Below are 26,064 nucleotides of genomic sequence, written 5' to 3'. Positions count from 1 at the left end.
AGTTTAGTTCCGAGAAATTCATTGGTATGCGAGTTTCGGAACTCTGCGTAGGGGGCGCCACTACCACGATCCATCACAATCTGAGGGTCTACCGCTAAACAAGAAAATCGAAATTTCGTTATCTAACCTCTCTATCACTTGCGTATTCGAGCGATAAAGAGGCAGATAACTACATTTCGACTTTCGCGTTTCCCGGTAGGCCCCCTGTAAACAAACCGCCTTGATGCATCAATGTCATATTTTATTATCTGTGAAAATTTTGCAAAAAACAGTTTAAGGCACCATGGCAACGGAACAATATGCCTGAATTATAAACTTGTGTATATTTATTGTTTAAACAAACAAATAAATAACATCGCCTGCAGATCTATTTACGCTGATCGCAATAGACAAGCCGCATTAAAATTTTGTCTCTGCGGAGACCGCAGCGCAGGCCTGAGGCGCCCGCGAGGGGCGCACATAGTCGCCTTGACGTCTGACGTTGTCATTACAATGAAAATATTTATATTTTGCAATGCAATTTTTCTTGAAAATAATTTGTATAATTCATTTTAGAGTACGTGCAGTGACAGTGTTTTTATATATATTCCTAGTCCAGAGTCTATTACGCTATCCTCAGACAAAGCTGTGCAAACATAGTCAACGTTAAATATTTGGTGTGATCGTGGGTGATAGTTTGTTTTAGTATAAGTCTCTCTTTTAAGGTATTTTATTTAGTTATACATGTAATTGTAATACGTTTTTCTGTTGACCTACTGTTACCCGTTATCCGCAATGGACTGTTGTGTATGCAATAGAAGTTTCACAACAGCAAAAGGCCTCCATATACACCAATCTCGCATCCATCACGCCCGCATATGCCCTGTTTCCTCCATTTCGAGTCCCCGGGACAACAATTTGTCAACGCCACCATCATACTCTGCCATTCCACTTGAAACTCTTCTCGGGCAGCTTAAAGCATCAACTCCGTTAGTTAAACGCATACCGCGTGGTGCTAGGTCCGTAGTGGCTGAAGCTCTGACCACAGCTGTAGACAATTGTGTACGTAACAACAACTTAGATTCATGGCAAAACTTACTAACGTTTTCATTTAAAATTCTACACGTGTCCGATGGTGGTGATGACACTATTTCCCTAACAAGAAAAATTAAAAATAATATTTTAGAGCCCAGTTTGCCTACAGCGATAAGGTCATCTCGATCTCAAGGCAAAAAATATAATTTATTTAGAAAGGTGGAAGAGAAGTTACACGACGGGGATCTTAAAGGAGCCTCGCGACTTCTTTTCTCCAGTGACACTCTCGCGCCCGATACACCGGAGACCGCGGCTGCGTTGCAAGCCAAACATCCCCCTGGCCCTACCACCCCCGCTTTTGTAGACCCTCCATCAGACGCTTCAGCCTGTCTGCGCGCGACAGAGGAAGTCGTAATATCAGCCCTCGCATCCTTCCCAAGAGGATCGGCGTCGGGCTTGGACGGCATCTCTCCTCAGCATCTTGTTGACCTCACCAGTCATGGTACAGGTGTGGCTGGCGAGCATCTCACCACGAGCATCACAAAACTGGTCAACCTTATGCTGATGGGAGATGTTTGCCAAGACGTGACGCCGGTCATATATGGGGCCAATCTTATTGCCCTTACGAAAAAGGATGCGGGGGTACGCCCTATCGCTGTTGGCTCGACCCTTAGACGTTTGGCTGCAAAAGTCTGTGTTCGGCTAACGCGTTCTAAATTGCAAACACTTTTTGAACCCGTCCAGGTCGGTTTTGGTACCCGCGGAGGCTGCGAGGCAGCAATTCATGCTGTGCGAACCTTTGTTCACAGTGACATGTGCGAGGTGCTTTTAAAATTGGATGTTAAGAACGCATTCAATTCTGTGAATAGGGACACCCTGCTGAACGAAATAAAAATTCATGTCCCAGAAATCTACAATTTTCTTCTCCAGTGTTACCATTCTCCCTCAAAATTAATTCACAAAAACAATCAGATTCTTTCGGCCGTAGGTTGTCAGTAGGGTGATCCTCTTGGGCCAGCGATATTTAGTTTGGCTATTAATTCGATAATACATAATCTAAATTCAAAATTAAACATATGGTATCTTGATGATGGGACAATAGGCGGAGATTCACAAACTGTCTTGGCGGATCTAATCAAAATTAAAAATCAGTTTAAAGATATTGGACTAGAACTAAATTTTAATAAATCCGAGTTGTACATTTCAGAGAAGATGGACCCGCTCGCCGTGTCACAAACCATTCAAAACTTCAACAATATTGCATTGAACATCAAAATCGCTTCTAAAGACAGCCTGCACATATTAGGATCGCCTATCTTTGACGAGGCCATCCCACCTCTCCTCAATAAGTCAATTTCAAAATTCACGACTCATTCGGACCGCCTAGTCAAAATTAATAGTCACTGTGCCCTATTCATTTTAAAATTCTGCTTGCTAGTTCCAAAATTTACATATCTACTGCGCTGCTGTCCCATTTGGAAATTCCCGAATTTGACCAGCACAATAGACTCCATCCTAAAGTCACAAATTGAATCCGTTCTTAACGTTAATTTTAGCGAGCAGGCCTGGACTCAAGCTTGTCTACCAGTAAGGTTCGGCGGCTTGGGAACCCGTAATATTTCTGGTGTCGCTTTGCCGGCTTTCCTGTCCTCCATCCACAGCACGTCTGATCTCGCAGGTAAAATCCTTAAAGCCCCAACGGCTACAAACTGCGAGATTGCGTGCTTGGATGGGGCCACGAATGCTTGGCTAGCTGGACCAAGTCCAAATTTTCCTCCCAGACCTAAAAAACAACGGGCTTGGGACACGATAATCTCCGTTTCCACCCAAAATTCCCTTATAGCCACATCTTCAGGTAAGGACCTCGCGAGACTCTTGGCAGCATCAAAACCGGAATCAGGTCACTGGCTTCACGCCTATCCCTCGCCCAACGCGGGTACTTTAATCGACCCTAGTACTCTGCGCATAGCTGTCGGTCTCCGTCTCGGAATCCCTATCTGCGCAGACCACAACTGTGCTTCTTGTGGGGCCCCAGTGGACCGGTTTGGTCATCACGGCCTTTCCTGCTCCTCGGGGGCCGGCCGCCTGTCTCGTCACTCCGCTCTCAACGACATCCTTAGAAGGGCTCTCATCAGCGCCGGTGTCCCCGCAGCTCTGGAGCCCCAGATCGTGCGGGACGATGGCAAGCGCCCAGACGGGATGTCGTTGATCCCTTGGAAGATGGGCCGTGCGCTGGTGTGGGACGCTACCTGCGCCGACACGTTGGCGGCGTCCTACATTTCAGCGACCAGCAGACATGCCGGGGCAGCGGCAGACACCCGAGAGCGACACAAGGCCAACAAATATAGCTGTCTCGGCGCCAACTACGAGTTCGTAGCCTTTGGAGTCGAGACACTCGGGCCGTGGGGCAAAAGTGCGCGTGGGCTCCACAAGGAGCTCGGGAAACGATTAAGGGAGGCAACAGGAGACCCTCGTGCAGGCAGCTTTCTCGCGCAAAGACTCGCTATTGCGATACAGCGCGGGAATGCTGCCTGTGTGATGGGCACTCTGCCAAGAGGCCAAGGGTTGGAGTGTACATTTTAGTTATTTTACTTTTTGAGTTAGGTTTAGTTATATTAGTTTATTTTATAAGTAGTTATAATTCTTGTAACTTACATTTAATTTGTATATACATTATTTATTAATAAATTTAATTACAGTTTAAGGCACAATACGTATAAGTTACTCTATGGTTTACGATAGATGCTAGTGCTGCACTCTGGCGGCAGCTCATTGCAGTAATTCTCCCTATTGGATGGTTATTTTTTTACAAAGATAAATCGTAGTGTTTTTAATCCTTTTTTAATAAAACCCTCTTGGTAAGAAAAAAACGTTGCATACAATACTTTTACTATGAGTCAACAAAAATAATACTATAAACTAGTAGAAACATATAGGTAAACAAACCAAAAGTAAACAGCTAAAATACAAGAGCATACGTTCTTACGCGCCCTCCCGGCTGGTCACCTCGTAACTCATGAGGCCCTGGTACTTGCTCCATGCTAAATTAAATTTTTAGACAGTTTTTTCTCGATTTTGGCCACAGTAGCCTATAGAGATCAGGTCTTCAGGAGGTCCATTGGCATAACGCGTTATGGGACACTCCTCGATAATGTGCTGGATTGTTTGGGCAGCCTCTCCACAATTGCAGGCCGGGGATTCCACCCATCCACACCGGTGTTTGTAATGAGCACAGCGGCCGTGGCCAGTGCGAAGTCTGTTCAAGTTACACCAGTGCCGTCTTGGTAGGTCAGACCCTTTAATAATGGTACCTGGAATGATCCCAGAGCCCAACTTTCCCGCCATCAATGAGTTCCACGACTGTGTCCACTCACGCTTCAGGTTGAAGCAACTGACGAGAAGACCTTTAGAGATACTGTAGGAAGCATTCCTAGATCTTAAAGACCATCATACCAATACGTCGGAAAGGGACAAACGACTTGTCAACTTTAGTAGACATTTATGAATAAGGGGGTAAAAGCGGGCAATGTACATCCCACATAAAATTTTAGACTTGGCCCACCAGTCAGGGTCAGGTTTTTTAAAAATAATTTTATTCTCATAAGACACGGTACATAGATCCTACATCAAAATAGTACTGCCAAACTGCGAGGCAGTTTGATGGCAGTTAGTTTCGCTCTTGATATCCATTTGTACTCAACTATAATAACTTTCTTGTCACCTCAGGCCTCCAACGGAAGTAACCATATCAGTGGTGGAGAACGGTCTGAACGCGGTCCCGGGCGCCGCCGGCCCGTCCGTGCCGCCGCCGCCGCTGCAGAGCCTGCTCGTCAGCACCCAGACCGTCGTCGTGCAAGTCGAACAGGGCGTCAAGGTAACATACATATACTATGACTATTTACCAACTAGAATAACAATAACTGTAGAAACTGTAAGGTGCAGCACGGGAGACGTCAGATTTTTGGCGGGAGGTGTAAATAGTTTATGTTTCCAATGTAGCCCACAAGATGGTAGAACTTACTATGAACTTCAAAACGTACGAGAACGGTAGATGGCAGCACTTGCTTTGGCGTAAAGTGTCAATGTACATGTTTGTTTCCGATTCAGGCCACGTGTGATATCGCTATTTCAAATAAGCAGGCGTCTATATATACTTATTCAATTCCATATTACTCTCTAACCGCTCTCTGAATTTGATTGTGTTTTATATACGTACAGGTGGAAGCACATTGCGAGCACTATCCTTGGGCAGTACTTTCATCATTGAGTAGGCAGCCATAAGCTAGAACTGAAAATGCACCCGCCAACCAGACGTCAGGATGGCGGGCGTCATTTATTTCTTAAATATCTCTGGAGTTTAAAGAGCACATTACTCCAATTTTGGCGCACTAACTCCTGACGTTGATGTACACCTGCCATCCGGACACTCGCAAAGCTTCGGGCAGGGTATATTTATGGAGAAGGGATAGCTGTCAGAGTAATATCTGGACTGTTTTTGGAAGCCATGTTTATACCGAGAGCTTAGTCTGTACACAGTGTGTCCTTAGCCATTGGACAAACCCTGAAATCCCACATAGGGTTACTTCTGGGGAATGCTCTAACGTTAATATTCAATTAAGATATGGCAGGGTAAGACTATTCGGAAGACTGCGGGTCACTTCTGGATGAGACTGGCTCGGGACCGGGATAAGTGGCGTACTAGAAGAGAGGCCTATGCTCAGCAGTGGGCGATAAAAGGCTGATATGATGATGATGATGAAGAAGACTCACCGGGACAAAATAAACACTTGTATGGAATCCTCACACTGTTTGTCTTGCTCTGAGCAAAATAAACTATGTTCGTCTTACCCCACTTTACCTTAAAACAAAAGATAAAAAAATCAAATGTCAAACAAAAGTTATTTCCAATAATTGACTACAAAAAAAACATACTGTATTAATGTGTTTTTGACAATTTGAATTCGAAAATGATGACATTTGTCAATGAAATTTAAATATATGTTCCAGGTATTACCCGAACAACTAGAGATATACCGACAGCAGCTGCGACAGCACGTGCAGATTTGCGCCTCCAATTTCCTACAGCTGTTCGTGCACCCCGTGCACTGGGCGCTCGCACCCACTTATAAAGAAAATTTGGTAAGTTGTATGAGAGCTTTTAATATTATTTTTCTACTCGTCAATTCTAATGATTGAATGAAGATTTCGTATACCAAACTATAATCTATAATTGCGTACTTTTCATGCAACTGTGATACACTTTTTTTTTCACTCCCAACTCAACTATAATATTCTTTTCGATACGCTGTAGTCAATTATAAAAAATGACGTGCCGCCGCGCTTCCATAGAAAAGACTAAACGGATAAGTCGCGCGTTTATGTCTTTTGTACTATATTTTTGTCTACTGAGATACTTACCAATTTTCATTAATTATTTAGGTTTTATAGTTAAAATGTATTATTTTATATGACTCATAGAAAAAGTATTGTATACAATAGTGATAAAATCAAGCTTTTCAATCTCGTACCTTATTTAGGCAACTCAGCAAGCTTCGTTGAAACGTCGTTCACAGTACTCGACTGAAAAGCTCTCTATTATATACCGATGGTATGAAAATATATTTTTTGACTGTTAAAGAAAAAAGTGTTCTGGAGTGTACATATAACTTAATCTGTTTCAAAGGATATCCCACTTGACCCAGTCAATAGACCTGAAAATTGTCTGACCGAACCGATTGTATGACTGATAAGTGATAACCGAAACTATAATACTTACTAGAAAGTACTATGCGTCAAAATGGTCTAAAAACCAACAGTTGAGAATTAGATCATAAGATAGGTATTTCTATGTACTTCATTTCGTTCTATGGGCACATAGCGGAATTGTGTTGCAGAACTGAGATATTTGTATTTTAGTCAACATTTCATCACCCTTATTACCTAGGCAATAGAGTCCACCGCTGGGCGAGCGCGGCGAATGGTTTGCCGCTCTCGCAGCGGTGCGCGAACATCTACCCAGCAGCAATTAATTGACTTACTTGGACTCTATTGCCTAGGTAACAAGGGTGATGACATTTTGAGTAAAATATAGATACCTCAGTTCTGCAGTGGAATTCCGCTTGGTGACCATAGAACGAAATGAAGTACCCATCTCATGACCAAATTCTCATTTCTGTTGGTTTTTGGACCAGGCTCCATACAAAGTCCCCATGGTCCTTTATGTTCACCAGGAAACATTTTATAAATTGGTGGAGGACAACCCGGATTCCGTGGCAAACGTCTGCAATCTGAAGCCCGCCTTAGACTTAGTCCGAAGCTGGGAGACGTCCGTCTCAGCGGACACTCCGGAAAACATGGAAATGATTGCGTAAGTCCATACCTTTAGTTTCATGGCTATATATTGATTTGTATGTAATAATAATAATCGGCAAACGAAGCAGTTACTTTTGCCCAGGAACATAAGCAACATTGGAGCAGTCACTTCCCGCGCAAGCTTGGCCGATTTTCACCATCCCAAACACGTTCTCATTATAAAACTACGTGTGGGATTGTAATGAAACTTTGCACATACAATGACAAGAGGGCTAGGGCTGAAATCAGTTTATATTGCTCCACCTTATAAAATAAACGAAATAGAACAAAAACAAGTGTTGTATGAAAATCTTAAATTCTCTGTATTTTTTTAACTATGGTATCTGAAGCTACATAAACTAATTGTAGCCCTAGATATATCTTATCCTATTGTAAGTACAAAGTTTCAACTTTTGTATGGAGAATCGAGCTTGCTCCAAATACCGGGTTCTTGAAGAACGCCATGTCGTAGCGCAAAGGAAATAGCTCGGAAGGTAACTCATCCCACATCCTGCACGCTCTGGGAAGAAACGAGCGAGATGCCCGCTTGTTCTTAGTGTGCCATGTATCTAAGAAGTGGGGATGAGCTTTGCTCCTTTGGCTGGAGCGGGAGGTGCGGTGATAAATAAATAAATAAAACAAATGGAACTAATTCAAAAAGTTCTTCGAAGAATTCTCCATTATACAGACGGTAGAACATGTATTCCCCGAAGTGTGGCCAATATGTGCAGTCTGAAGCCCGCCGTGAGTCAAAAGCTATAGTCTGTATCTTTAGGTATTTAAAAAAAGGTAAACAAACAATTTGTACATTTTCGGGTAGTTTTAATATTTATTGGTTAACCAACCAAATACAAAACCGCCTGGATCTGTCACTGAACGACCTGACTTTAAACCTACATTATTTGATCATGTAATGTTTTCATCTACCCTCAACTGCCTTAAGGAGCCATTTGAGGGTAGAATTTGTTTACCTTTTTTTAAATACCTAAAGATACAGACAGATATCTGTCTCAGCTGACACTCTGGAAAACAAGGAGATGGTTGAGTTATTTTTTTCAACAAATAATAGAATTTTCAACTTTACTTATTGAGTCCTCACTTAGGCTTTGGCACATAATCGCAAATTACAATTATCGTGTGAACAACGATATAAAGGAACAAACGTAATTGTACTAAAACAAAATCTTATTTCCATTTCAGATTCGTTCAGAAGGAGATAGAAAGATCGTAAGTCTATATCTATAAAAAAAACATATTCGAGTTGTTGAGAATGTCGTTTGAAGCAGCGATTGATAATAAACATAGATGTCGAACTAGCTCCGAAAAATGACCCCACACACATTGTGCCGAAGCGGGCGGGGCGTCAATTTTGTGCCGCGGAGCTATTTAGTTCGCAAATGGCGGCCCGTTGTGACAGTCATAGTAAGAAGTATTCAAATTATATCTTTAACGAAAGAATTATGCCTTATTGTGCGGATAAATGATGTGCTAGTCGTTCCAACAAACACTGGGAAAAATATGGGATTACTTTTCACGTATAGTTTAGCTAGGATCATATTAATTTGATTTCTCTTGATCACAACCGGCTTTATATGGGGATGGTGTTATGCATTTTAAACAACCATTGATATTAAGAAACTTTCATTTTTAATTTGTTCAGGTTGTTATTTTAATAATTTAAATTTGTGATAGTAAATACGAGTCGCCGTTGTAGGTGGAGGTTTTTAGGGTTCCGTAGCCAAATGGCAAAAAACGGAACCCTTATAGATTCGTCATGTCCGTCTGTCTGTTCGATTTTTATGTGTACTTTCTTAGTAAGTCCCGGTATCTGGCTGCTATTTATAACTTTTCTTTAAGTTCGCGGACGGCTGGACCGATTTGGCTAATTTTGGTATTGGAATATTTCTAGGTCCAGGGAAGGTTTGAACGCTGAAAAATTATGGAAAGAATTTCGAGGAAAATAGTAAAAACAATAATGCTATCTTTCTCAAACTTTTAATGAAATGTTCACATGACTTACTTCAAATTAGGTTCGGAAATACTACATATCAGGTGCGATGAGTGAAGATGATATGTAAAGGAATTTCATACAGCCTTACACACCTAGGCCTGTAAGGCAACCTTCTTTTGTTTTTAAACGTCAAATTATGGCATTCAACCAAAAAAACCTATAAGCAAAATTCTGCCATTAAGTTTTTTTTTCTTTTTTTGTCTTGTTCGTGTTTTTTTTTTCTTTTTTGTGTTTGTTAAATATTGTTTCAGGGTTTCAAAGGGGAACAAAAATTTCATTATTTTTGCGCTACAACGTACGGTTTAGGAGATACAGCCCCATAATTTTTTTTTTCAGTCATGCAGAAATCTTTATAGGGCTGTATCTCCTAAACTGTGCGTCGTAGCGTAAAAATAATCAAATTTTTGTTCCCCCGTCGGTGACCCGAAAGTCATGATAACAATCATCATCATCATCCTATTTTTTTTAATTATTTCATTGCAAGTTTGAGAAAAGCACTACATATACAAATCTCGGCGAGAAACAGGGGGGTTGCCAGCCGCATATCCCTATTCGACCTCGCTACGCTCGGCCGTCTATATCTACTTGGCCTGCAACCCTTCGTTTCCTGTCCTATGACGACGTGTTCAATACGAATTTCTGCATGTTTGCTCTGATCAAGATGAAAATCGATTACTGAGGATCCTAGAGTCCTTTACAATGAATAAGAGGTCAAAATTAGACCAACGCCCGCCATCTTGGATTTCTGCATTTTGGCTCTGATCGAGATGAAAATCGATATCTAAGGATCCCAGCTACCCTTCATTATGATTCTGAGGTCAAATTTGGCAAAAACGCCCGACATCTTAAATTTCTCCGTGTTTGCTTTTATATGACCGGTTTTTTCCGGTTTTTTTGACGACCGGTTTGGCCTAGTGGGTAGTGACCCTGCCTACGAAGCTGATGGTCCCGGGTTCAAATCCTGGTAAGGGCATGTATTCGTGTGATGAGCATGGATATTTGTTCCTGAGTCATGGGTGTTTTCTATGTATTTAAGTATTTATATATTATATATATCGTTGTCTAAGTACCCTCAACACAAGCCTTATTGAGCTTACTGTGGGACTTAGTCAATTTGTGTAATAATGTCCTATAATATTTATTTATTTATTTATTTATATGATGAATGATGATCATGATAAGAGCAAAAATATCGCCATATTCAAGATATCGGGCGTTTCATTCAAAATGGAGGGTGCTTTTACCAAATATGACTTCAGAATCATAATGAAGGGCCGCTCGGGTCCTCAGATATGGATTTTCACCTTGATCGGATGAAAAATTCTAAAATTCAACTCGCGGCATTTTTTTTATTTTGATCTCAAATTCGTAAATAAAAGGCCTCTCGGATCCTCAGATATCGGTTTTCATCTTGATCAGAGTAAAATCCAAAATTCCAATTTACATTCATTTACATCTGACATATTTCTGTGCCACCTAACTAAACGTCGCAGATGCCCTATAAGATGAACGACACAATGTATTAATTGGTTCGAAGGCTTAATTGCCTTTAAACACGTGCAATAAACGAACAAATAATAAGCCTTTAAAATAAAATAATAAATTATCATACAAAAATATTGCATTTAAAACTAGTCTACATATTTTGCATGAAACTGTCTACCTAGAGCTGCGCTACAGCCAATCACAGCGCCTCATTTTATAATAGACCAATCGTAGTTCGGGTGGTTTAAATTGGCTAATCATGATCAAATGAAGTTTCGTCGAAGAAAACTAGACCTGAACTTTGACGAGTTGCAATTGGTCCGTTATTATTATTGCGTGTTTTAATAGTGGGGCCACTTTTACGCTGATATTTTGTTTGACTTTAGTATCTTCTATGTTTTTTTCGTTCGCTGGTTTGAAGACATATTTACGTAACTAAATATACTACATGGAACAGTTCAGTTCAGTCACCATTCATCAATCAACAACATAATTTAATATGGTATCTTGTGGCGGTGGCCTAAGCGGGAAGAGCGTGCGACTTGCAATGCGGAGTTCGCGGGTTCAAATCCTGGCTCGTACCATCGAGTTTTTCGGTACTTATGTACGAATATCATTTGATATTTACCTTTTCGATGGAGGAAAACATCGCGAGGAAACCGGGCTAATCCTAAAAAGGCCTAATTAATGGCATTCGCGTTCGTAAAAACTAGTGCCTACGCCAAATCTTGGGATTAGTTGCCAAGCGGACCCACGGCTCCCATGAGCCGTTGCAAAAATACCGGGACCACGCGGGGAATAAGATATGGAGGACGTCTATAAACTATATAACTATTTAAAAATGGGTTATTCCCACTAGTTACGAGTACCACCAATTTATTACCAGTGGTAACTACTGGGATTTTTTTCCCGCCTTTTACCTCTGGTAAAAAAAACCCACTAGTTACCACCAAACGTGGGAATTTTTTTCCCAGTAGTTACCACCAAAATTTTGTTAGAGTTAGTGAGAATAACTAATAAGAAATAATAAAATAAATAAAAATATTTTTTTTTTCAGTCGTCGCCGTGCCGCCCAGAACAATTTATACGTTGGCGATTTCCCCAAAACGTTCATGAACGTCGTGTCCAACAGCCCCGTGTTCCTGTACCCTCACCTGTTGCCGCCCATGCCCTTCCGTTCGGACGTCTTCAGGAAGTTCGGGTATCTGCGCTGCGAGGACGAGTAAGTTGGAGACAACCTTAAACAAAAAAAAAAAACCGGCCAAGTGCGTGTCGTATTCGCGCCTCGAGGGTTCTGTAATCAAAGCTTTTACATTTTTTGTTGAAACCAACTCGTGCTTGACGTTTTTTATAGGTTGTCCTCTAACTATAGTTAAATAACTGTTGTATGATTTTTTTTCAAGATTTTATGCCACAAGGTGCGGAGAGTTACCTGCCTTAAAATTATTAGTAATGATATTTGAAATGCTTACAATAATAAATTCATTTAATACGTCACACGATATAGTTTGCAGAATTTTTCATTTTCGTATTCACCCTCCAAAATTGGCCTCCGTGTGCGATATTTTTAATTATTTACGCTAGATATACGTCATCAGTAGAGTTATTTCGGATTCAATTTGATAAAATTGTCTGTAATGGTCCTTAGACCATGACTCCTTAGACTCTGTTTCTTAAGACAGAGTGATCCTATAAAGATTGTTTTTCCTTTTGACGTAGGGAACCCAAAAATAATGATATATTTTCCAGCGCATGTACAGTCAACAAAACTATTAGCTTGCATATAAAAAATTATGCGGGTTGCTATGGTAGTAAGTTTTGCTGGCTGCACACTTGCACAGATTATTTTTACAGCATATTTTTAACATTTTTTGCAGACTGCTAGCCCTTGGCCTCGACCAATTCTGGCAGTACGTAGAAGACAACCCCGACTTATTCAACCTCCAACCGACTAACTCTGTGCACCGCGCCGGCCTCATCGCCACGCTGCAACTAGTCTGCAAGCACATGTTCCCGTGGATCAAGCCCAAGGGGCTGCTGGCTCACATACGACATGTCAGGCAGTTTAGGAAGGATAACAAGGACAATCCCATCATTGTAAGTATATCTGTGGACATTTTGTTGACTCACTGACGATCATCAATATTATTAAGTCCTTCCTGAAGTCGAAGAAAGCTGAAATTTGGTACACACGACGGGCCTTGCATATAAATAACAACAATAATCAGAAATGTGTATTTTAAAAAGGGGGTTATGTTCTTTTATCGTTATAAGTATATCTATACTATAAAAATATAATATGTATAAAAATATTATTTTATCATTGTAAGTATATCTGTGAACAGCATTTTGCCATATCAAAATATTGAAACGGATTACTCACGTATTTTGTAATCGTTGTTTGCTCATACTTATATTTAGCTGCATAACGAGAAACTTCTTCAATACACGTTGGCGGACCGACACAATCTGCGGCCTGCAGCTCTTCGCGACCGATGACTCGGTCTGTGTCTCGCGGAAGTTTTTGTTATTAAAATAATTTTGCCACTTACTCACTAGTGATTATCAATATTATTAGGTCCTCAAGTCGCAGAAAGCTGATATTTAGTATGCAGACTAGGATTTGCATACAAATAACAATAAAAACCATGAATGTTCTAATTTTAACCTAACCCCGAAATTGATTGATTGATTTCTGTTAGAGAAACATGAATTCCTCAATATTCTGACGGTAATAAATAGCAAGAATAACAAAGACAATCCTAACAGATGACACAGAACCATAACCAAAAATTCACTGTTTGAAGTGACAAGACTTTTTGATTGTTCATGTGTGAACATATGTGTGAAAAGGGCAACACAGGAACTCCCTTTTTATGTACCACGAAGTATAGTTGAAGTTTTCGATTTAGGCTACAAGGTGGCAGACCGTCCAACACGGATAATAACATGGATAGATAGATAGATAAATCATTTATTTGGCAGCTGCAAAACACACACAATATAAAGTTTAAATCATCACAAAGAACACAAATTATTACAGGAACAAAATAAAAATGGCACAAAAGAAAATTGAGAAAACAAAATAGGAATAATTAATAAACAATAAAATAAAATAAAAGTACCTACCTACATACTGTGTGCGTTGCAGCAGGACAAAAGGGTCACGGCTCAGTGATACTCTTCACTCTTTCGAGTAAAGCACTGGTTTTCTGCCGGAACCCAGGTCACAACAGATGTATAAAATGAGGGTATGTGTGTGTTACATGTTTTAATTAATAAATAAAATTTTCAGTCTAAAAATCAAGATTTGGCTAACTCTGCTACGTGTTTTTCAAACCTTAACTGGTTGTCCATTATTATACCAAGATTTCTAGCCTCTTCTACTCGCTCTATCAATGAGCCTCTAATATTTAGTTGAGGCTCCTTGACATGGCTCCTTGTACTGTATGTCATATAATGACATAGAATTAAAACGCTGTCAGTGTTCTTTTTTTTTCAATCTTTTTAAATCAATTTACGAATCAAGATACAAATTTCCAGAAATTCTTTGAAACCCGAGAGGTGACGCCGGTGAAACACACGCTGCTACCGTTCAGCGCGAGCCTGACGCTGTACGAACAACCAGAAAACGAAATGCCGAGGATCTGGGTCCGGCATCTCGCGAAAAGCAGCAAGCGGTTCATGGTACGTTTGTGTCATGTACCAAAACGATTTACTTCTATCTCGTAGCTTGAATAACTGCCGCGTCTGACCGTGTGAAGGCGCCTGTAGACATAGATTAATATGTCATTGCTGTAGCCTGTTTGTATTGATGTTTTCTTAGTCGAGATATGCTTTGAAATAGTAACATTAATAAATTTTCATTAGAGATGCAACGAATAGTTTAGTTAGCTTGGCCGAATACCGAATATTCGGCGGAGCCACCGGCCGAATAGCCGAATATTCGGCTAGAAGTTCTACCTAAAATGAAGTAAATTCGAACGCGCACGTGTGTGCACTTTGCAAGTTGCAACTTATTTCTCACTGTAGGCAGTCTTTGATAGAAATTGCGTTTATTCTGCACGCAGTGTGTATTGAATTGCGGACATTGCAGTGCGTTAGATTTCGTTGTGTGTGTAAAAAAATTATTATTTTTCTCATGTTTTTGTACTATCTATGAATATAAAGGTAGTCTGAAAGATTTACCTATTGATTACTTGTAGTTTGTTACTTTTTTTTACCCCTCGTTTGCCGTTATCTACCTGTTAACGTACTATTCGGTATTCGGCCGAATACTATGCCACTATTCGGTATTCGGCCGAATATAGAATAATGGCCGATTCGTTGCATCTCTAATTTTCATACAGCTTCCCGTCCGCTAACATTGTACATCAATTTACATCATCATTATTGGCCTTATTTGAGTCTGTAATAAAGATCTTATACAATGTTTGCTACAACAAGGCAAACATTTCCTAGTACACTGAAGGAAAACTAAAGTCCGTCTAAGCTAACTACACAGATTTTGAGGTGACAAAGTATGGAAGTGCTACTATGAATTTCGTATTTTGTTAAGATTTTTGTATGTATTTGATAGTAAAAACTCTGTCACTGCGCAGTCTGTGTAGAATTAGCTTTTTTTATGATATAGGAGGCAAATAAGCAGACGGATCACCTGATGGTCAGCGATTACTGCCGCTCATGGAGACCCGCAACACCAGAGGGATTGTAAGTGCTGGCCTTCAAGATGAGAATCCGACTGCATTTAATTTTTCCAGGATGCCAAATACCGCCGCACGACCTTCCTCCACCACTTCGGGCAGGCCCCCGCCGGCGTGCCCGTGCGGCCCGGCGCCGCCGCCGCCGCGCCGCCCAAGCCGCCGCTCCCCATCGCCTTCACCAGGCAGTACTCCACCTGCCGCCCCTCCGACCTGCCCAAACACGCCCACAACCCCCAGGACAGATACGACATCCAGCTAGCCCCCCCACAGGATACCGCGACTCTAACCCCGGTAGCGACAACGACCGAAACGTTCCAAATAGTCAACTACAGCGTCGTCAACACTCCTAGCGGGGCTTTCTTAATACCTGTAACCGTGGCAACCACCGTCACCGACAGTGCGACGACTCCTATTTGTTCCTCGGAAGTGAACGAGACGTCACAGACGAAAAGACTCTCTGTGTCTATACCGATTAATCCAGTTAACAAAAACGTCACTAACGAAATATCTATTGGTGATCATTGTCTTTGCTGTGTTAAATTAAGGAGGATTAGTAAACTAAAACAGACTTTAATAACGGATTTTTTAAACGTACCAAAGAAGCGGCCGAGTTGTCCGTGTAAAGAGAAGAAAAGTACGAAATACCCGAGAGCTACAAAGAAGTTGAGGTTGCTGGTGAATAGTTATAAGGCGAAGTACTCCCTGGCGTGGAGCGCGTTGGATAGTCAGGTGAAAATGCTGAAGAAAAGCTTGAGTTTTAAGACTCAGAAACCGATGGTGCCTGTGCAGTATAACTTGGAGGAGATAGGTAAGTTTTTCACATTTTTATGGTCGTTTTTTTTACCATTTTTTAGGAATTAAGAAATCCGTCATCCAAGCCTTGCTTGCGCCTAATAGTTTCTCTATTAGGCTAAAAATAAACTTAGAAAGAAATAAGATACGTTGGCAAGTGGGTTAAGTAAACTTTATTAGCTTTATATGTAGCTAAGGCTATAATCCAACAACAAGAGCGCCATCAACTTGAGTTCTCAAACTCCATGGTCCGAATTTCTTTGACTTTCCAAATTATCTACAATTATCTAAATTATTATGTAAGACTAACTTTAAGCTTGTCATTAAATAATTAGTGCTTCTGCCCGCTAGTACTACGGCTGTTTTTATTTTCGTCTACAAAGAACAGTCATATTTGCCTAGATATGTATAAAATTATGCAGACATGCCACTGTGTAACCGTAATAGCTGAGGGATCAGATCGCCATTTATCTATTGTTTTACCATTCCCTTTTACTTGTTCCTTTTGTTTGTTTGTTGTTATAACCCTTTGGTCTAATAATAAGTATTAAGGTTTGTTTTTTTATCCTATAGCCCAGTATTTAGTCCATAGCTTTCACCTAATAGCCCAGTTCATTTTAGATTAGAATAGTCGTTACACCCTAGTGCTGTCTCTGCGTGCGTCCCGTGACACGAGCGGACAGCATCCGCTCGGTGTACCCCTTACATTTCATTAAAGTGTCAGAAAGGCTTCTACGTGTTGACTTCGGCTCCGCGTGCGCCTCCCAAAGGTCCGGAAGCCATTGTTCCGTGATGCGAAAAGTATTAAGATTTTACTATATTAAATTTAACTTTTCAGCTGCCGTGACATCATTCCAACTCAAACTAACCATGCGCTCCAACGTAGCGCGCAGCGTATGGGTTAAAAAGCGTATCTACTCCACCATCGCCCAATTTAACCCTGACACTGACAACATCTACACGTTCATGAAAAATATAGAGAAAATTCTAGATACGGAGGGAGTGGATGTTTATAAGGAGTTTTTGGGCTTTTTGACGATGGAGCAGGCGGATAAGATCGGGAATTATGCGGATTATTTTAACCAAGAGTGCCTAACGGGGTTGATGAAGAAGGTTGAGGTAACTATTAACAGGGTTATATGTAAAAATACATTTTTAACCGCTACAAACGTCAAGATTATCAATAACCCATATGAATTAGTTGATTATCGAGTAACTTGACCAATACATGGTGTTTTTTCCGCTAATTTCGAGGGTATATTTCTGAGCTTAAATTAAGTAACTTCCTAAAAGGAACCGGTATACTAATTAAGTCTAGTTTGGAGATAATCAATGATTTATTTTTATCTGATAAGGCCCCTACGAGAGGGTACCTTAGGGCCTGTTTACATATTGATTAGTGGTAGTGGCGCTCCCTACGCAGAGTTTCGCGTATTATTCCATAATATCTGGGAAACCGAACTTTGCTCGGAAAACATATAAAATAGATCGATTTTCGCCCCCGAAAACCTCCATATAGAAAATTTCATCGAAATCGTTAGAGCTGTTTCCGAGATCCCCGAAATATATATATATATATAAATATACAAGAATTGCTCGTTTAATACCTTTAGGTATAAGATAAGATTAGCCAATATGGAATAATACGCGATATAACATATACTTTTAGTTCGAAAGAAATATTTACTGTACAAAAGGTATATTCGAATTTTTTATATATATTTATTTCAGGAGCTAGTAGAATGCAGAAAGCGCAAATACGAAATCCTACACTGCGTGTACAACACGCTAGTGGTCCAACGTTGGAACGCGTGCGACATTTGCTCCCGCATCCTCGACTCGTGTGACGGGTACCCGTCACTGGCAGAATACGTGTTCTCGCTGTTCCCGCACACCAACCCGATGTGAGTACCCGACCAACCCGTGTACACCGGTGGACCACACAACTTTAGTGCACGCATTTAGTTAGCATATCGTCGCGCTTACCTTGTCACAAAAAATATTATTTAATGTGTTAATATTAATACAACTTTACAAGTAACTCTGTGACAAAGAGAATTTGAAATATAGGTGGATTGTCAAAGAAAATTTTGTAGCCACAATAAATTTACTGCCATCTTTCGAAACATGATTAAATCTTTTAGAACGCCATTTGACTTTGATCCTTATTCTTTCATTGATATGTGTTAAATTTGTTAATTATCAAAACCATCTTACCGGGCATCGGCTAAAAGTTTTAATCATGTGTCGAAAATGGCAGTAAATTTACTGTGGCTACAAAGTTTTCTTTGACAATCCACCTCTATTTCAAATTCTCTTCGCTCTGTAAGCTGTAGAGTTCGCGAATGACTCCACCATTAAAAAAAATATAAAAACTGTATCTTGAAATGAATAATGTCATGGGAATCTGTTGAGACATGTTACTTGTAAAGGAGAACAGCCGGGATGACACACATACAAAACAGATATTTTTGCCCAAGCTTAATCGGAGACCTTCGCTTCGCTCGGTCAATTAACTGTAACGTTTTTTCAACTGTTGATATTTTACTATAGCAACTGGCAAAATTTATTAAAATCAATGTTATATATTTTTTTGCAGACTTGACCCAAAGGATCAGAATAAAGTACCGATCCGTGAAGAAAACAAAAACACACCAGCGCCGAGTGCTCGAATATTAATAAATTCAGCTCAAATAAATAATAAAAAGGATACAGGCCCTACAGTCGAATTAAATATAGGGAAAGGTACTGTCCCTGAACAGAGTAGTAGAATTCTACGATCTAGGAACAATAAGGCGAAAAACAGTACTGGCCCACAATCTAAACACGTAGAGAAAAATGCTGTAGTGTCATTACTTTCAGATGAAGAAGACAGGGCAGTTGAACACACAGATAACGTACAGAATAGCACACCACAAACCGTAGACAATATAGAGGCACAAAGGACAGATAGTATAGAGCACAAACTAGAGCAACGTACAGATAATATGGAGGTGGACAATGATAACACAGAGAATGTAGAAGAGTCTGTGCGCGACGAGTCACAAGCGATGGACTATGAAGCTGATCATTCGGCCAGGTATTTGAAAAAATATTATAATCAATATTATTATATTACATTATTACACAAATTGACTAAGTCCCACAGTAAGCTCAATAAGGCTTGTGTTGAGGGTACTTACACAACGATATATATAATATATAAATACTGAAATACATAGAAAACACCCATGACACAGGAACAAATATCCATGCTCATCACACGAATAAATGCCCTTACCAGGATTTGAACCCGGGACCATCGGCTTCATAGGCAGGGTCACTACCCACTAGGCCAGACCGGTCGTCCGTATTAAAGTATCTTAAAAAGTCTAAATTAATCAAAAAGGTATTACAGGATCAAATAATAAATGGGTCTAAAATTGGCCATTAATATATTTAGTTTTGTTCATTTAATTTGTACTCACTTCAGTATAAACTTGCTATTCTTTTCCTAAGTTTTTATTGATTTTACCATAATTATATATTTATTTTCCAGTGATGACGACTCAAGAAATAATAGTTTAATAATTAATGAAAATCCAGAAGAATTAAACGAAACACAAGACAGTATTATTAAAACGGTAAGTACTTACATTGAAATATTTATTAAAACGTCTGCATTGACGATGTGCCCACGTGGTAGCTCTGGACATAGGTAATGTTATTTAACGGTCGTCAAATATTATCAACGTCTGGTTTCACATAAATTCACAATTTTGTCACCTCCATATTAACTTGTGTCATATTTCAATCACACTTCTTTATAAGAAAAAGTTGTTTACAAAACACGGACTGTAAAATGTATCTAAAGGCATTGTAATAAGGTTCAATTTCGTGAGTTACATGAGGGTTGTTTAAAGTTGCTTCTATCTTCCACTATAAATATCTTGCTTGGCACAGGCAATAATACGCAAGATACGAAGTTCTAAATCAAATTGTAAAACGGGACGGGACCCTATTACTAAGACTCCCCTGTCCGTCTGTCTGTCAGCAGGCTGTATCTCATGAACCGTGATATTTTCACAGCTGATTTATTTCTGTTGCCGATATAACCACAAATACTAAAAAAGTACGGAACCCTCGATGTGCGAGTCCGACTCGCACTTGTCCGGTTTTTCTCGTCACACCCTTCGAGCCACATCACACTAGCGTCTCTCGGGCTTTGGCGTCTAGTCGACAAATGGCTGCCGCTCGACGCAACGTTGGCGCAACTGCGCAGCAACGCCATTTTCCATAGCGCTGACTAGACACCGACGCTCAAAAGACGCCTGTGTGGGGTGGCGCTTAATAGTAGGGTTGTTTAATTTTTAGAATTTATATTTAAAAATTCTTATTTTATCTATTTCAGGAGGAACCTGTATCAGAGAACATAATAGAGACACCACAGCCCACCATGACCAAAAACGAATTCCAAGATTACTCCGAATCCGACATGTCTATGATGATCATGTCAGAGGACGAACACTCAATCAAAAAAGAGGCCCCTGAGTGGAAGAGAGATGAAGATAAAACACTTCTAGAAGTATTGAAGCAGAGCTTGACCCCAGAAGAAATGAAGGATAAAACTATTCTGGAAATAATTGAGCAGAAAAAGGTTCTGCAGCTAGCCTCAGAGAGCCTACCTGAAAAATCCTTGGATGATGTTAGGGAACGAATATTGTATTTGTTAGAGTTTTTAGTGCTTAATGAATCGATGATAAGTTGATAAGCTAACAGTAATTTAAGATTATTTATGACCATGTAATTATACTGCTATAAGTATTGATTGGTATTGTTTTATTTATATGAAACTGAAAGTTTTTTTGGAAAGGTTTAAAATTAAATTCCAAAGTTAAAAATTTCCGTAGCTGGATCCAAGGAGTGAAGTATAATAAGTATATCATTAATTATAATAATGAATGAGTAGCTGCTTGTGCAGGATAACCAAAGGATAACAATCAAAACTAGGGATAATTGCACACGGCGCTTATTCAGGACTTCTACTCACAAATAATTATTCATGCTCTTAAGAACTATATCCTTGAGAGGGCTACCTGTGTGAGCTAAAGTATGTCTAGTTAAATGTATTAGCTATGTAACACAGGTGTATCATATCGTACTTCTAACTGGAGCAAGAGGTGTATCCGCATTCCGGTGTAAGCTGTTTGCGAGGATTACAAGTTGGGTACATGCGCAGGTAATTCAAATCGCACTATTATTTACACCGCTCCTTACTATTACTTGCCTACGATACAAATATTGAAACATACGTAAGTTACCCAATATGCATATGTTATATGCGGCGTGTGCAAATATTAAATCTGTAATGGAATTTCTGTATAGTACGAGTTTCTGAACGCATCAAAAATGTCAATGTCAAATCAATCCGTCAAATTGAATCCGATTACGATTAGATTAGATTGCTGCATTCAGTTGCGTTTATATATTTAACGCAATTTTTGTGGCAAGTAAATAATAAAGAAGGTGTGCCATGGCTCGAAACAGCAATGAAAACAAAGACGACAACATTGATCCAGCTTCCGTAGCTTCTAACGTCAAGAACACCTTGAAACAGGTAGATATTATTGACAAAACACCATAACTATAACATAAAGTATTGAAAACTCGTAATTCTCGGTTCAATGAATCTTGTTATGAATCAGAAACCGTTCATGTGTTATAAATGCAATACCAAGTTTAGATATAAATGCCATACTAAGTGCCTATCAGCGATTCTACTTTTGTCAAATACGCGTACTAAGTATATATCGTAACTTTATATACGGCTGATATTTAGTTCCAAACCTACCTTACCTTATGAACCTACTTGTAAAACTAACAATGTATGTTGTAGTCTATCCATGTAGCTAGTACAGAAATTAACTTTTGATTCTAGAATTTTAAATAATCACATCTATTTTTTTTTATAAATAGGATGTTATTAAGGAGCTACTGAATAGCTCTTTCGAAGACAACAAGACGAAGCTGGGCAATGATGCATTGTCTCTGGTTGTGGAAGTTGCCAAATGCCTGGTTACGGAGACTTGTCTCCGTGCCTCGAGCCAGGCACTGCGAGAGTCCTGTGATAAAGTTGACATAGAGCATGTTGAGAAATGCCTGCCACAGCTGGTAAGACACGATTTGACTGTCAGCCAAATAGTAGGAGGAAATTATTTATTTATTTCATCCTTATTGTGTAGCAAAACAAAGACATAATGCCACAAAATAATCTCTACCAGTCAAGCATCAGGTCAAACATATGTATAAGAATTTTGTAAAAGATGCAAGTTGAGCTTGAATAAGAACTTAGTCTGAGCTTTCTTTATGTCTGATGGGAGAGAACTCCATAGAGAAAATGTCCAACTTGAAATAAAGGTCTTTTTATCCCAAATATTTATTTATAACTATTTTTCTGTACATATTATTACCTAAAATACCTTAACTTGCTGTAGGTACTTGCAGACATTTTTTTTTAAACTATGTGTTTTCATTTTTCAGATGTTGGACTTCCCATAAGCCTGCAACCCTCAAAGAAACTTCCAACCTAATTTTCAGTTGTGACTCAAGTATTGAGGCCTTATCAAGATAATAATTTATAATCACTGCAACTTCCGATCTGCGATCTGACTGATTCACAAAAGGGTATACTCCAAACATGCCCTCATATTTTACTAACTTATCAATTTTATTGAGTATATTGCTTAGTAATGAAGCTCTCTAAGGGTCTGTTTCACAAAGTCTGAGGAAGGTATTGGATAGCTAACTAACAAATAAATAAAACTTCATGCAAAGCTTAGCACTTTATATACCAGTTAAGCTTATTTGAAGATTGTGAAATGCCAACAATGACTTCATTCATCATGTAAGTGGCAAGTAGCTTGTTCACGACTTGGACATTGTGAAACTGACTCTTACACTATGAAAAGAATCTATTATGGTTGACATCAAACAAAGTTAAAGTTTGAAATTGATTAGCAACCATAAACAGAAAAGGTATGGCTCTCTTTAGCTTAAAGTCTAGTCACGCGATAAAGACTACCCACCTCTTTCTAATTAGATCTTTAAGAAAGGGATGAATCATTGACTCTTAACTTGCGTCATCATTATGGTTATTATTCTCCCAACCGAGTTGTCTTCAAAACTTCACTCTGAATTTAGAAAATAGTTAAGTCTGTCTTAAGCGTAAGTGGTATTTACCAAAAACTCACTATTTATTAGGATTCCAGATTTCTTTGCTTAAAAATCCTCTAGCTGCTTGTTGCTTTTAAGTTAGATGTGTTCATTTACCATACTAAATATAAATTTACTTGGATACTGCCTGTCTTACCCTATTGTACAGCATAGTCTCATGTGAGCGTTTCTTTTTTTGTGCCACTTTTTTATGTGACCTTTTTTGCCACTTGTGTTATTTCTAGTCAGGATCGCGAGCCCTTTTTATCCGTATAGGAGAAAAACGTGGCCCAGAATTTCCATGCATTTTTCAAACTTTCCTTTTTGTTACCGCCATACGAAGTATATGCGGAAATGGTAACACAATAGGAAAAAACTCTGGGACATTTTTCTTCCCATTAGGATCGAGCTCGATTCTAAGTAGAAAAGAAAAACAAAATTTATGAAAGTGGCATTTTTTTAAGAAACTCTCATGTAATCTATTGTTAACAAGTGGAAGATATAATACTAGTACATTTCGCTTGTGAGAAGTTTCATAGTATTTATAATGTATACTTACCTAATAACAATACATTCCAAGCTTTAAAGTTCAGTCTAGTGCTCCCATTGGCCATTTAAAAATAAAATATGAAGATATTTAGATGTAATGGAATTTAAAAAGCAATAAACAGTGTCTATTATGTATAATTCAGTCTTTTGTTTCTACCATCGATCATACTATTAATTCGACTACTAAACCACTTAAATAAGTGCAAAAAATTATAGGTAGTGTAGTTTAGACGGGAATTATTTTTGTCAGAAAAATATTTTTGATACTAGCTTTTATCGCTGACTGTACTTTTCTTTCACCAGGCTATTAATACTCATAATAACCCAAACACAATAAGGTTACGTCGTTTTATTACAGAGTTCCTATGGCCACCTTCCAGGGTCATGTCATAATTATATTGCATTGTCATTCAACTTACATATGTATGCAAAGTTTTAGCTTCATCGGAAACCGGGAAGGGGGTCAAATTTAACTTGCGAGTTTTGTCCCATCAGTACAGATCTCATATATTGCAAGTTAAATAAGCTTGTAAAAAGTGGATGGTGCTATAGTGCACTGTGTATATTAAGGTAACTAGTTTGTCAAGGGCGAATTTCCCTTAGAGACATGGACGCCATTAACCTTTTGACCGCCACCGTCGGCTATGGCCGACATCTGAAAGACTTGCCAAGGACGCCAACGACGGCTACAGCCGACAGTTTCGCCAATGCAATGGGGGACTAACGCGGGACTCCGTAAAGTTCAATTTCGTTTAAATAATTGTGATCGCCTGCGTCCGGGGCACGGCATATTCCTTCGCCGTCTGCCGTTCAAGGGGTTAAAGAAGCTATGGCCCGGGAGATGTAATCCGAATCTCACGGCTATAAGGCGGTAAACATGTATGGTATATCCATTGATAAACGAGTAAACGACATGCCAAACCCTTCTGCGGCTGTAGCACGGTCGTATTTTTATCACTTGTCACTATGCCTGTCACTTTCGCACTTACGTACTTGTTAGAACGTGACAGGCATAATGACAAGTTATAAAAATGATACAGCCCCTGGGTCCATTGAGTGTAATTTATGAAGGAAAAATAGACATTATTTTTCATATAAAATTTATTATGTAAAGTAGGTCTGTTCTATGCATGTTCCTACTCACTTCACAATGTCCGTAAACACATTTTAGATCCGGTGACACGTTCGGCATACAACTAAGAGGAAAGTAGTGCATACATAATATACATATTCTAATTAATTACATAAATATCTATTTCGAGGCATTTCGGAACTAGGTTATTGTCTAACGCTACGAGTGGAACTTTAATTAATTTTCGTTATAAAAAATAATTTTAGACAGATATTGACTTCTTAAACATTTGACCATACAATTTGTAGCTTACTTTATACATTAAATTTGTTATTATATTTGGCAGTTGCTTGTATTTATAATAGCCCCTTTTTATATTGAAACGTACCAGAATATAGAGGTATCGCGTCCGCGGAACTCCAGGGATTAGAGTTAGACCAAATAAGTTGCAAGTGTTATTTTAAACGACAAACTTTTATGAAATTATGACGTTTACTTAACACTTAAAATCGCTGCCAACTTAGCTTGGTCTGAGTCTAACCCTTTTCCAGGCCGCACCAATTTAATAAGTTTTCATGATCCAAATATATTCCATTCATTCTGCTTTGACGATTCATATGACGAAAAGTCATATTCTCCGAAATTGCAATCCAATTTGAACCTTAGATCGGAATGCTCAAGTCGAAACTCTATTGGCGCGTATGTGGTCTGTAAATCGTACTATGCTTGTAAAAGGGCGAAGGCTCGGTTCCAAAATTTATCGACCTGGCCTGAAGTTATCGATAACTTTTTGAAACCGATCCCATGTGATATCGCTTCGGAATAAAAGTTACCTTTAAGGGCCACTCCACACTAGCGTCTTCTCGGTCTTGTCAGCGTTTGCGACTAGTCAGCGC

General features: G+C 39.4%; 2 protein-coding genes across 3 annotated transcripts in view; both read left to right on the top strand.

Annotated features, from left to right (window-relative positions):
* Positions 1 to 21,163, top strand: part of LOC133527539 (uncharacterized) — a 32,230-nt gene extending 11,067 nt beyond the window's left edge. Inside the window, exons 9-22 of one of the 2 annotated variants that reach the window (XM_061864588.1) lie at positions 4,741 to 4,888; positions 6,022 to 6,153; positions 7,245 to 7,381; positions 8,566 to 8,592; positions 11,919 to 12,083; positions 12,739 to 12,958; positions 14,405 to 14,548; positions 15,622 to 16,372; positions 17,195 to 17,475; positions 18,088 to 18,260; positions 18,956 to 19,101; positions 19,219 to 19,435; positions 19,895 to 19,979; positions 20,747 to 21,163. In XM_061864588.1, coding sequence (XP_061720572.1) covers positions 4,741 to 4,888; positions 6,022 to 6,153; positions 7,245 to 7,381; positions 8,566 to 8,592; positions 11,919 to 12,083; positions 12,739 to 12,958; positions 14,405 to 14,548; positions 15,622 to 16,372; positions 17,195 to 17,475; positions 18,088 to 18,260; positions 18,956 to 19,101; positions 19,219 to 19,435; positions 19,895 to 19,979; positions 20,747 to 21,103 — 2,983 coding nt within the window. In that variant the 3' untranslated portion in view covers positions 21,104 to 21,163. Of the gene's footprint in view, positions 1 to 4,740; positions 4,889 to 6,021; positions 6,154 to 7,244; positions 7,382 to 8,565; positions 8,593 to 11,918; positions 12,084 to 12,738; positions 12,959 to 14,404; positions 14,549 to 15,621; positions 16,373 to 17,194; positions 17,476 to 18,087; positions 18,261 to 18,955; positions 19,436 to 19,894; positions 19,980 to 20,746 lie in introns of both variants that reach the window. The other variant, XM_061864587.1, reaches the window with a different exon arrangement.
* A 596-nt stretch (positions 21,164 to 21,759) lies between these two features.
* LOC133527575 (centromere protein X-like) lies at positions 21,760 to 25,510 on the top strand. The gene is made up of 3 exons (XM_061864635.1): positions 21,760 to 21,952; positions 22,312 to 22,506; positions 22,876 to 25,510. The coding sequence occupies exons 1-3, from the start codon at positions 21,869 to 21,871 to the stop codon at positions 22,891 to 22,893; spliced, it is 297 nt and encodes a 98-aa protein (XP_061720619.1). The 5' UTR covers positions 21,760 to 21,868; the 3' UTR covers positions 22,894 to 25,510.
* The last annotated feature ends 554 nt before the right edge of the window (positions 25,511 to 26,064 follow it).

The sequence above is a fragment of the Cydia pomonella genome, chromosome 18, assembly GCF_033807575.1.
Source record: "Cydia pomonella isolate Wapato2018A chromosome 18, ilCydPomo1, whole genome shotgun sequence".
NCBI lineage: Eukaryota > Metazoa > Arthropoda > Insecta > Lepidoptera > Tortricidae > Cydia > Cydia pomonella.
The sequence above is the reverse complement of the archived record's forward strand: the minus strand, read 5'-3'. Positions and strand labels throughout refer to the sequence as shown.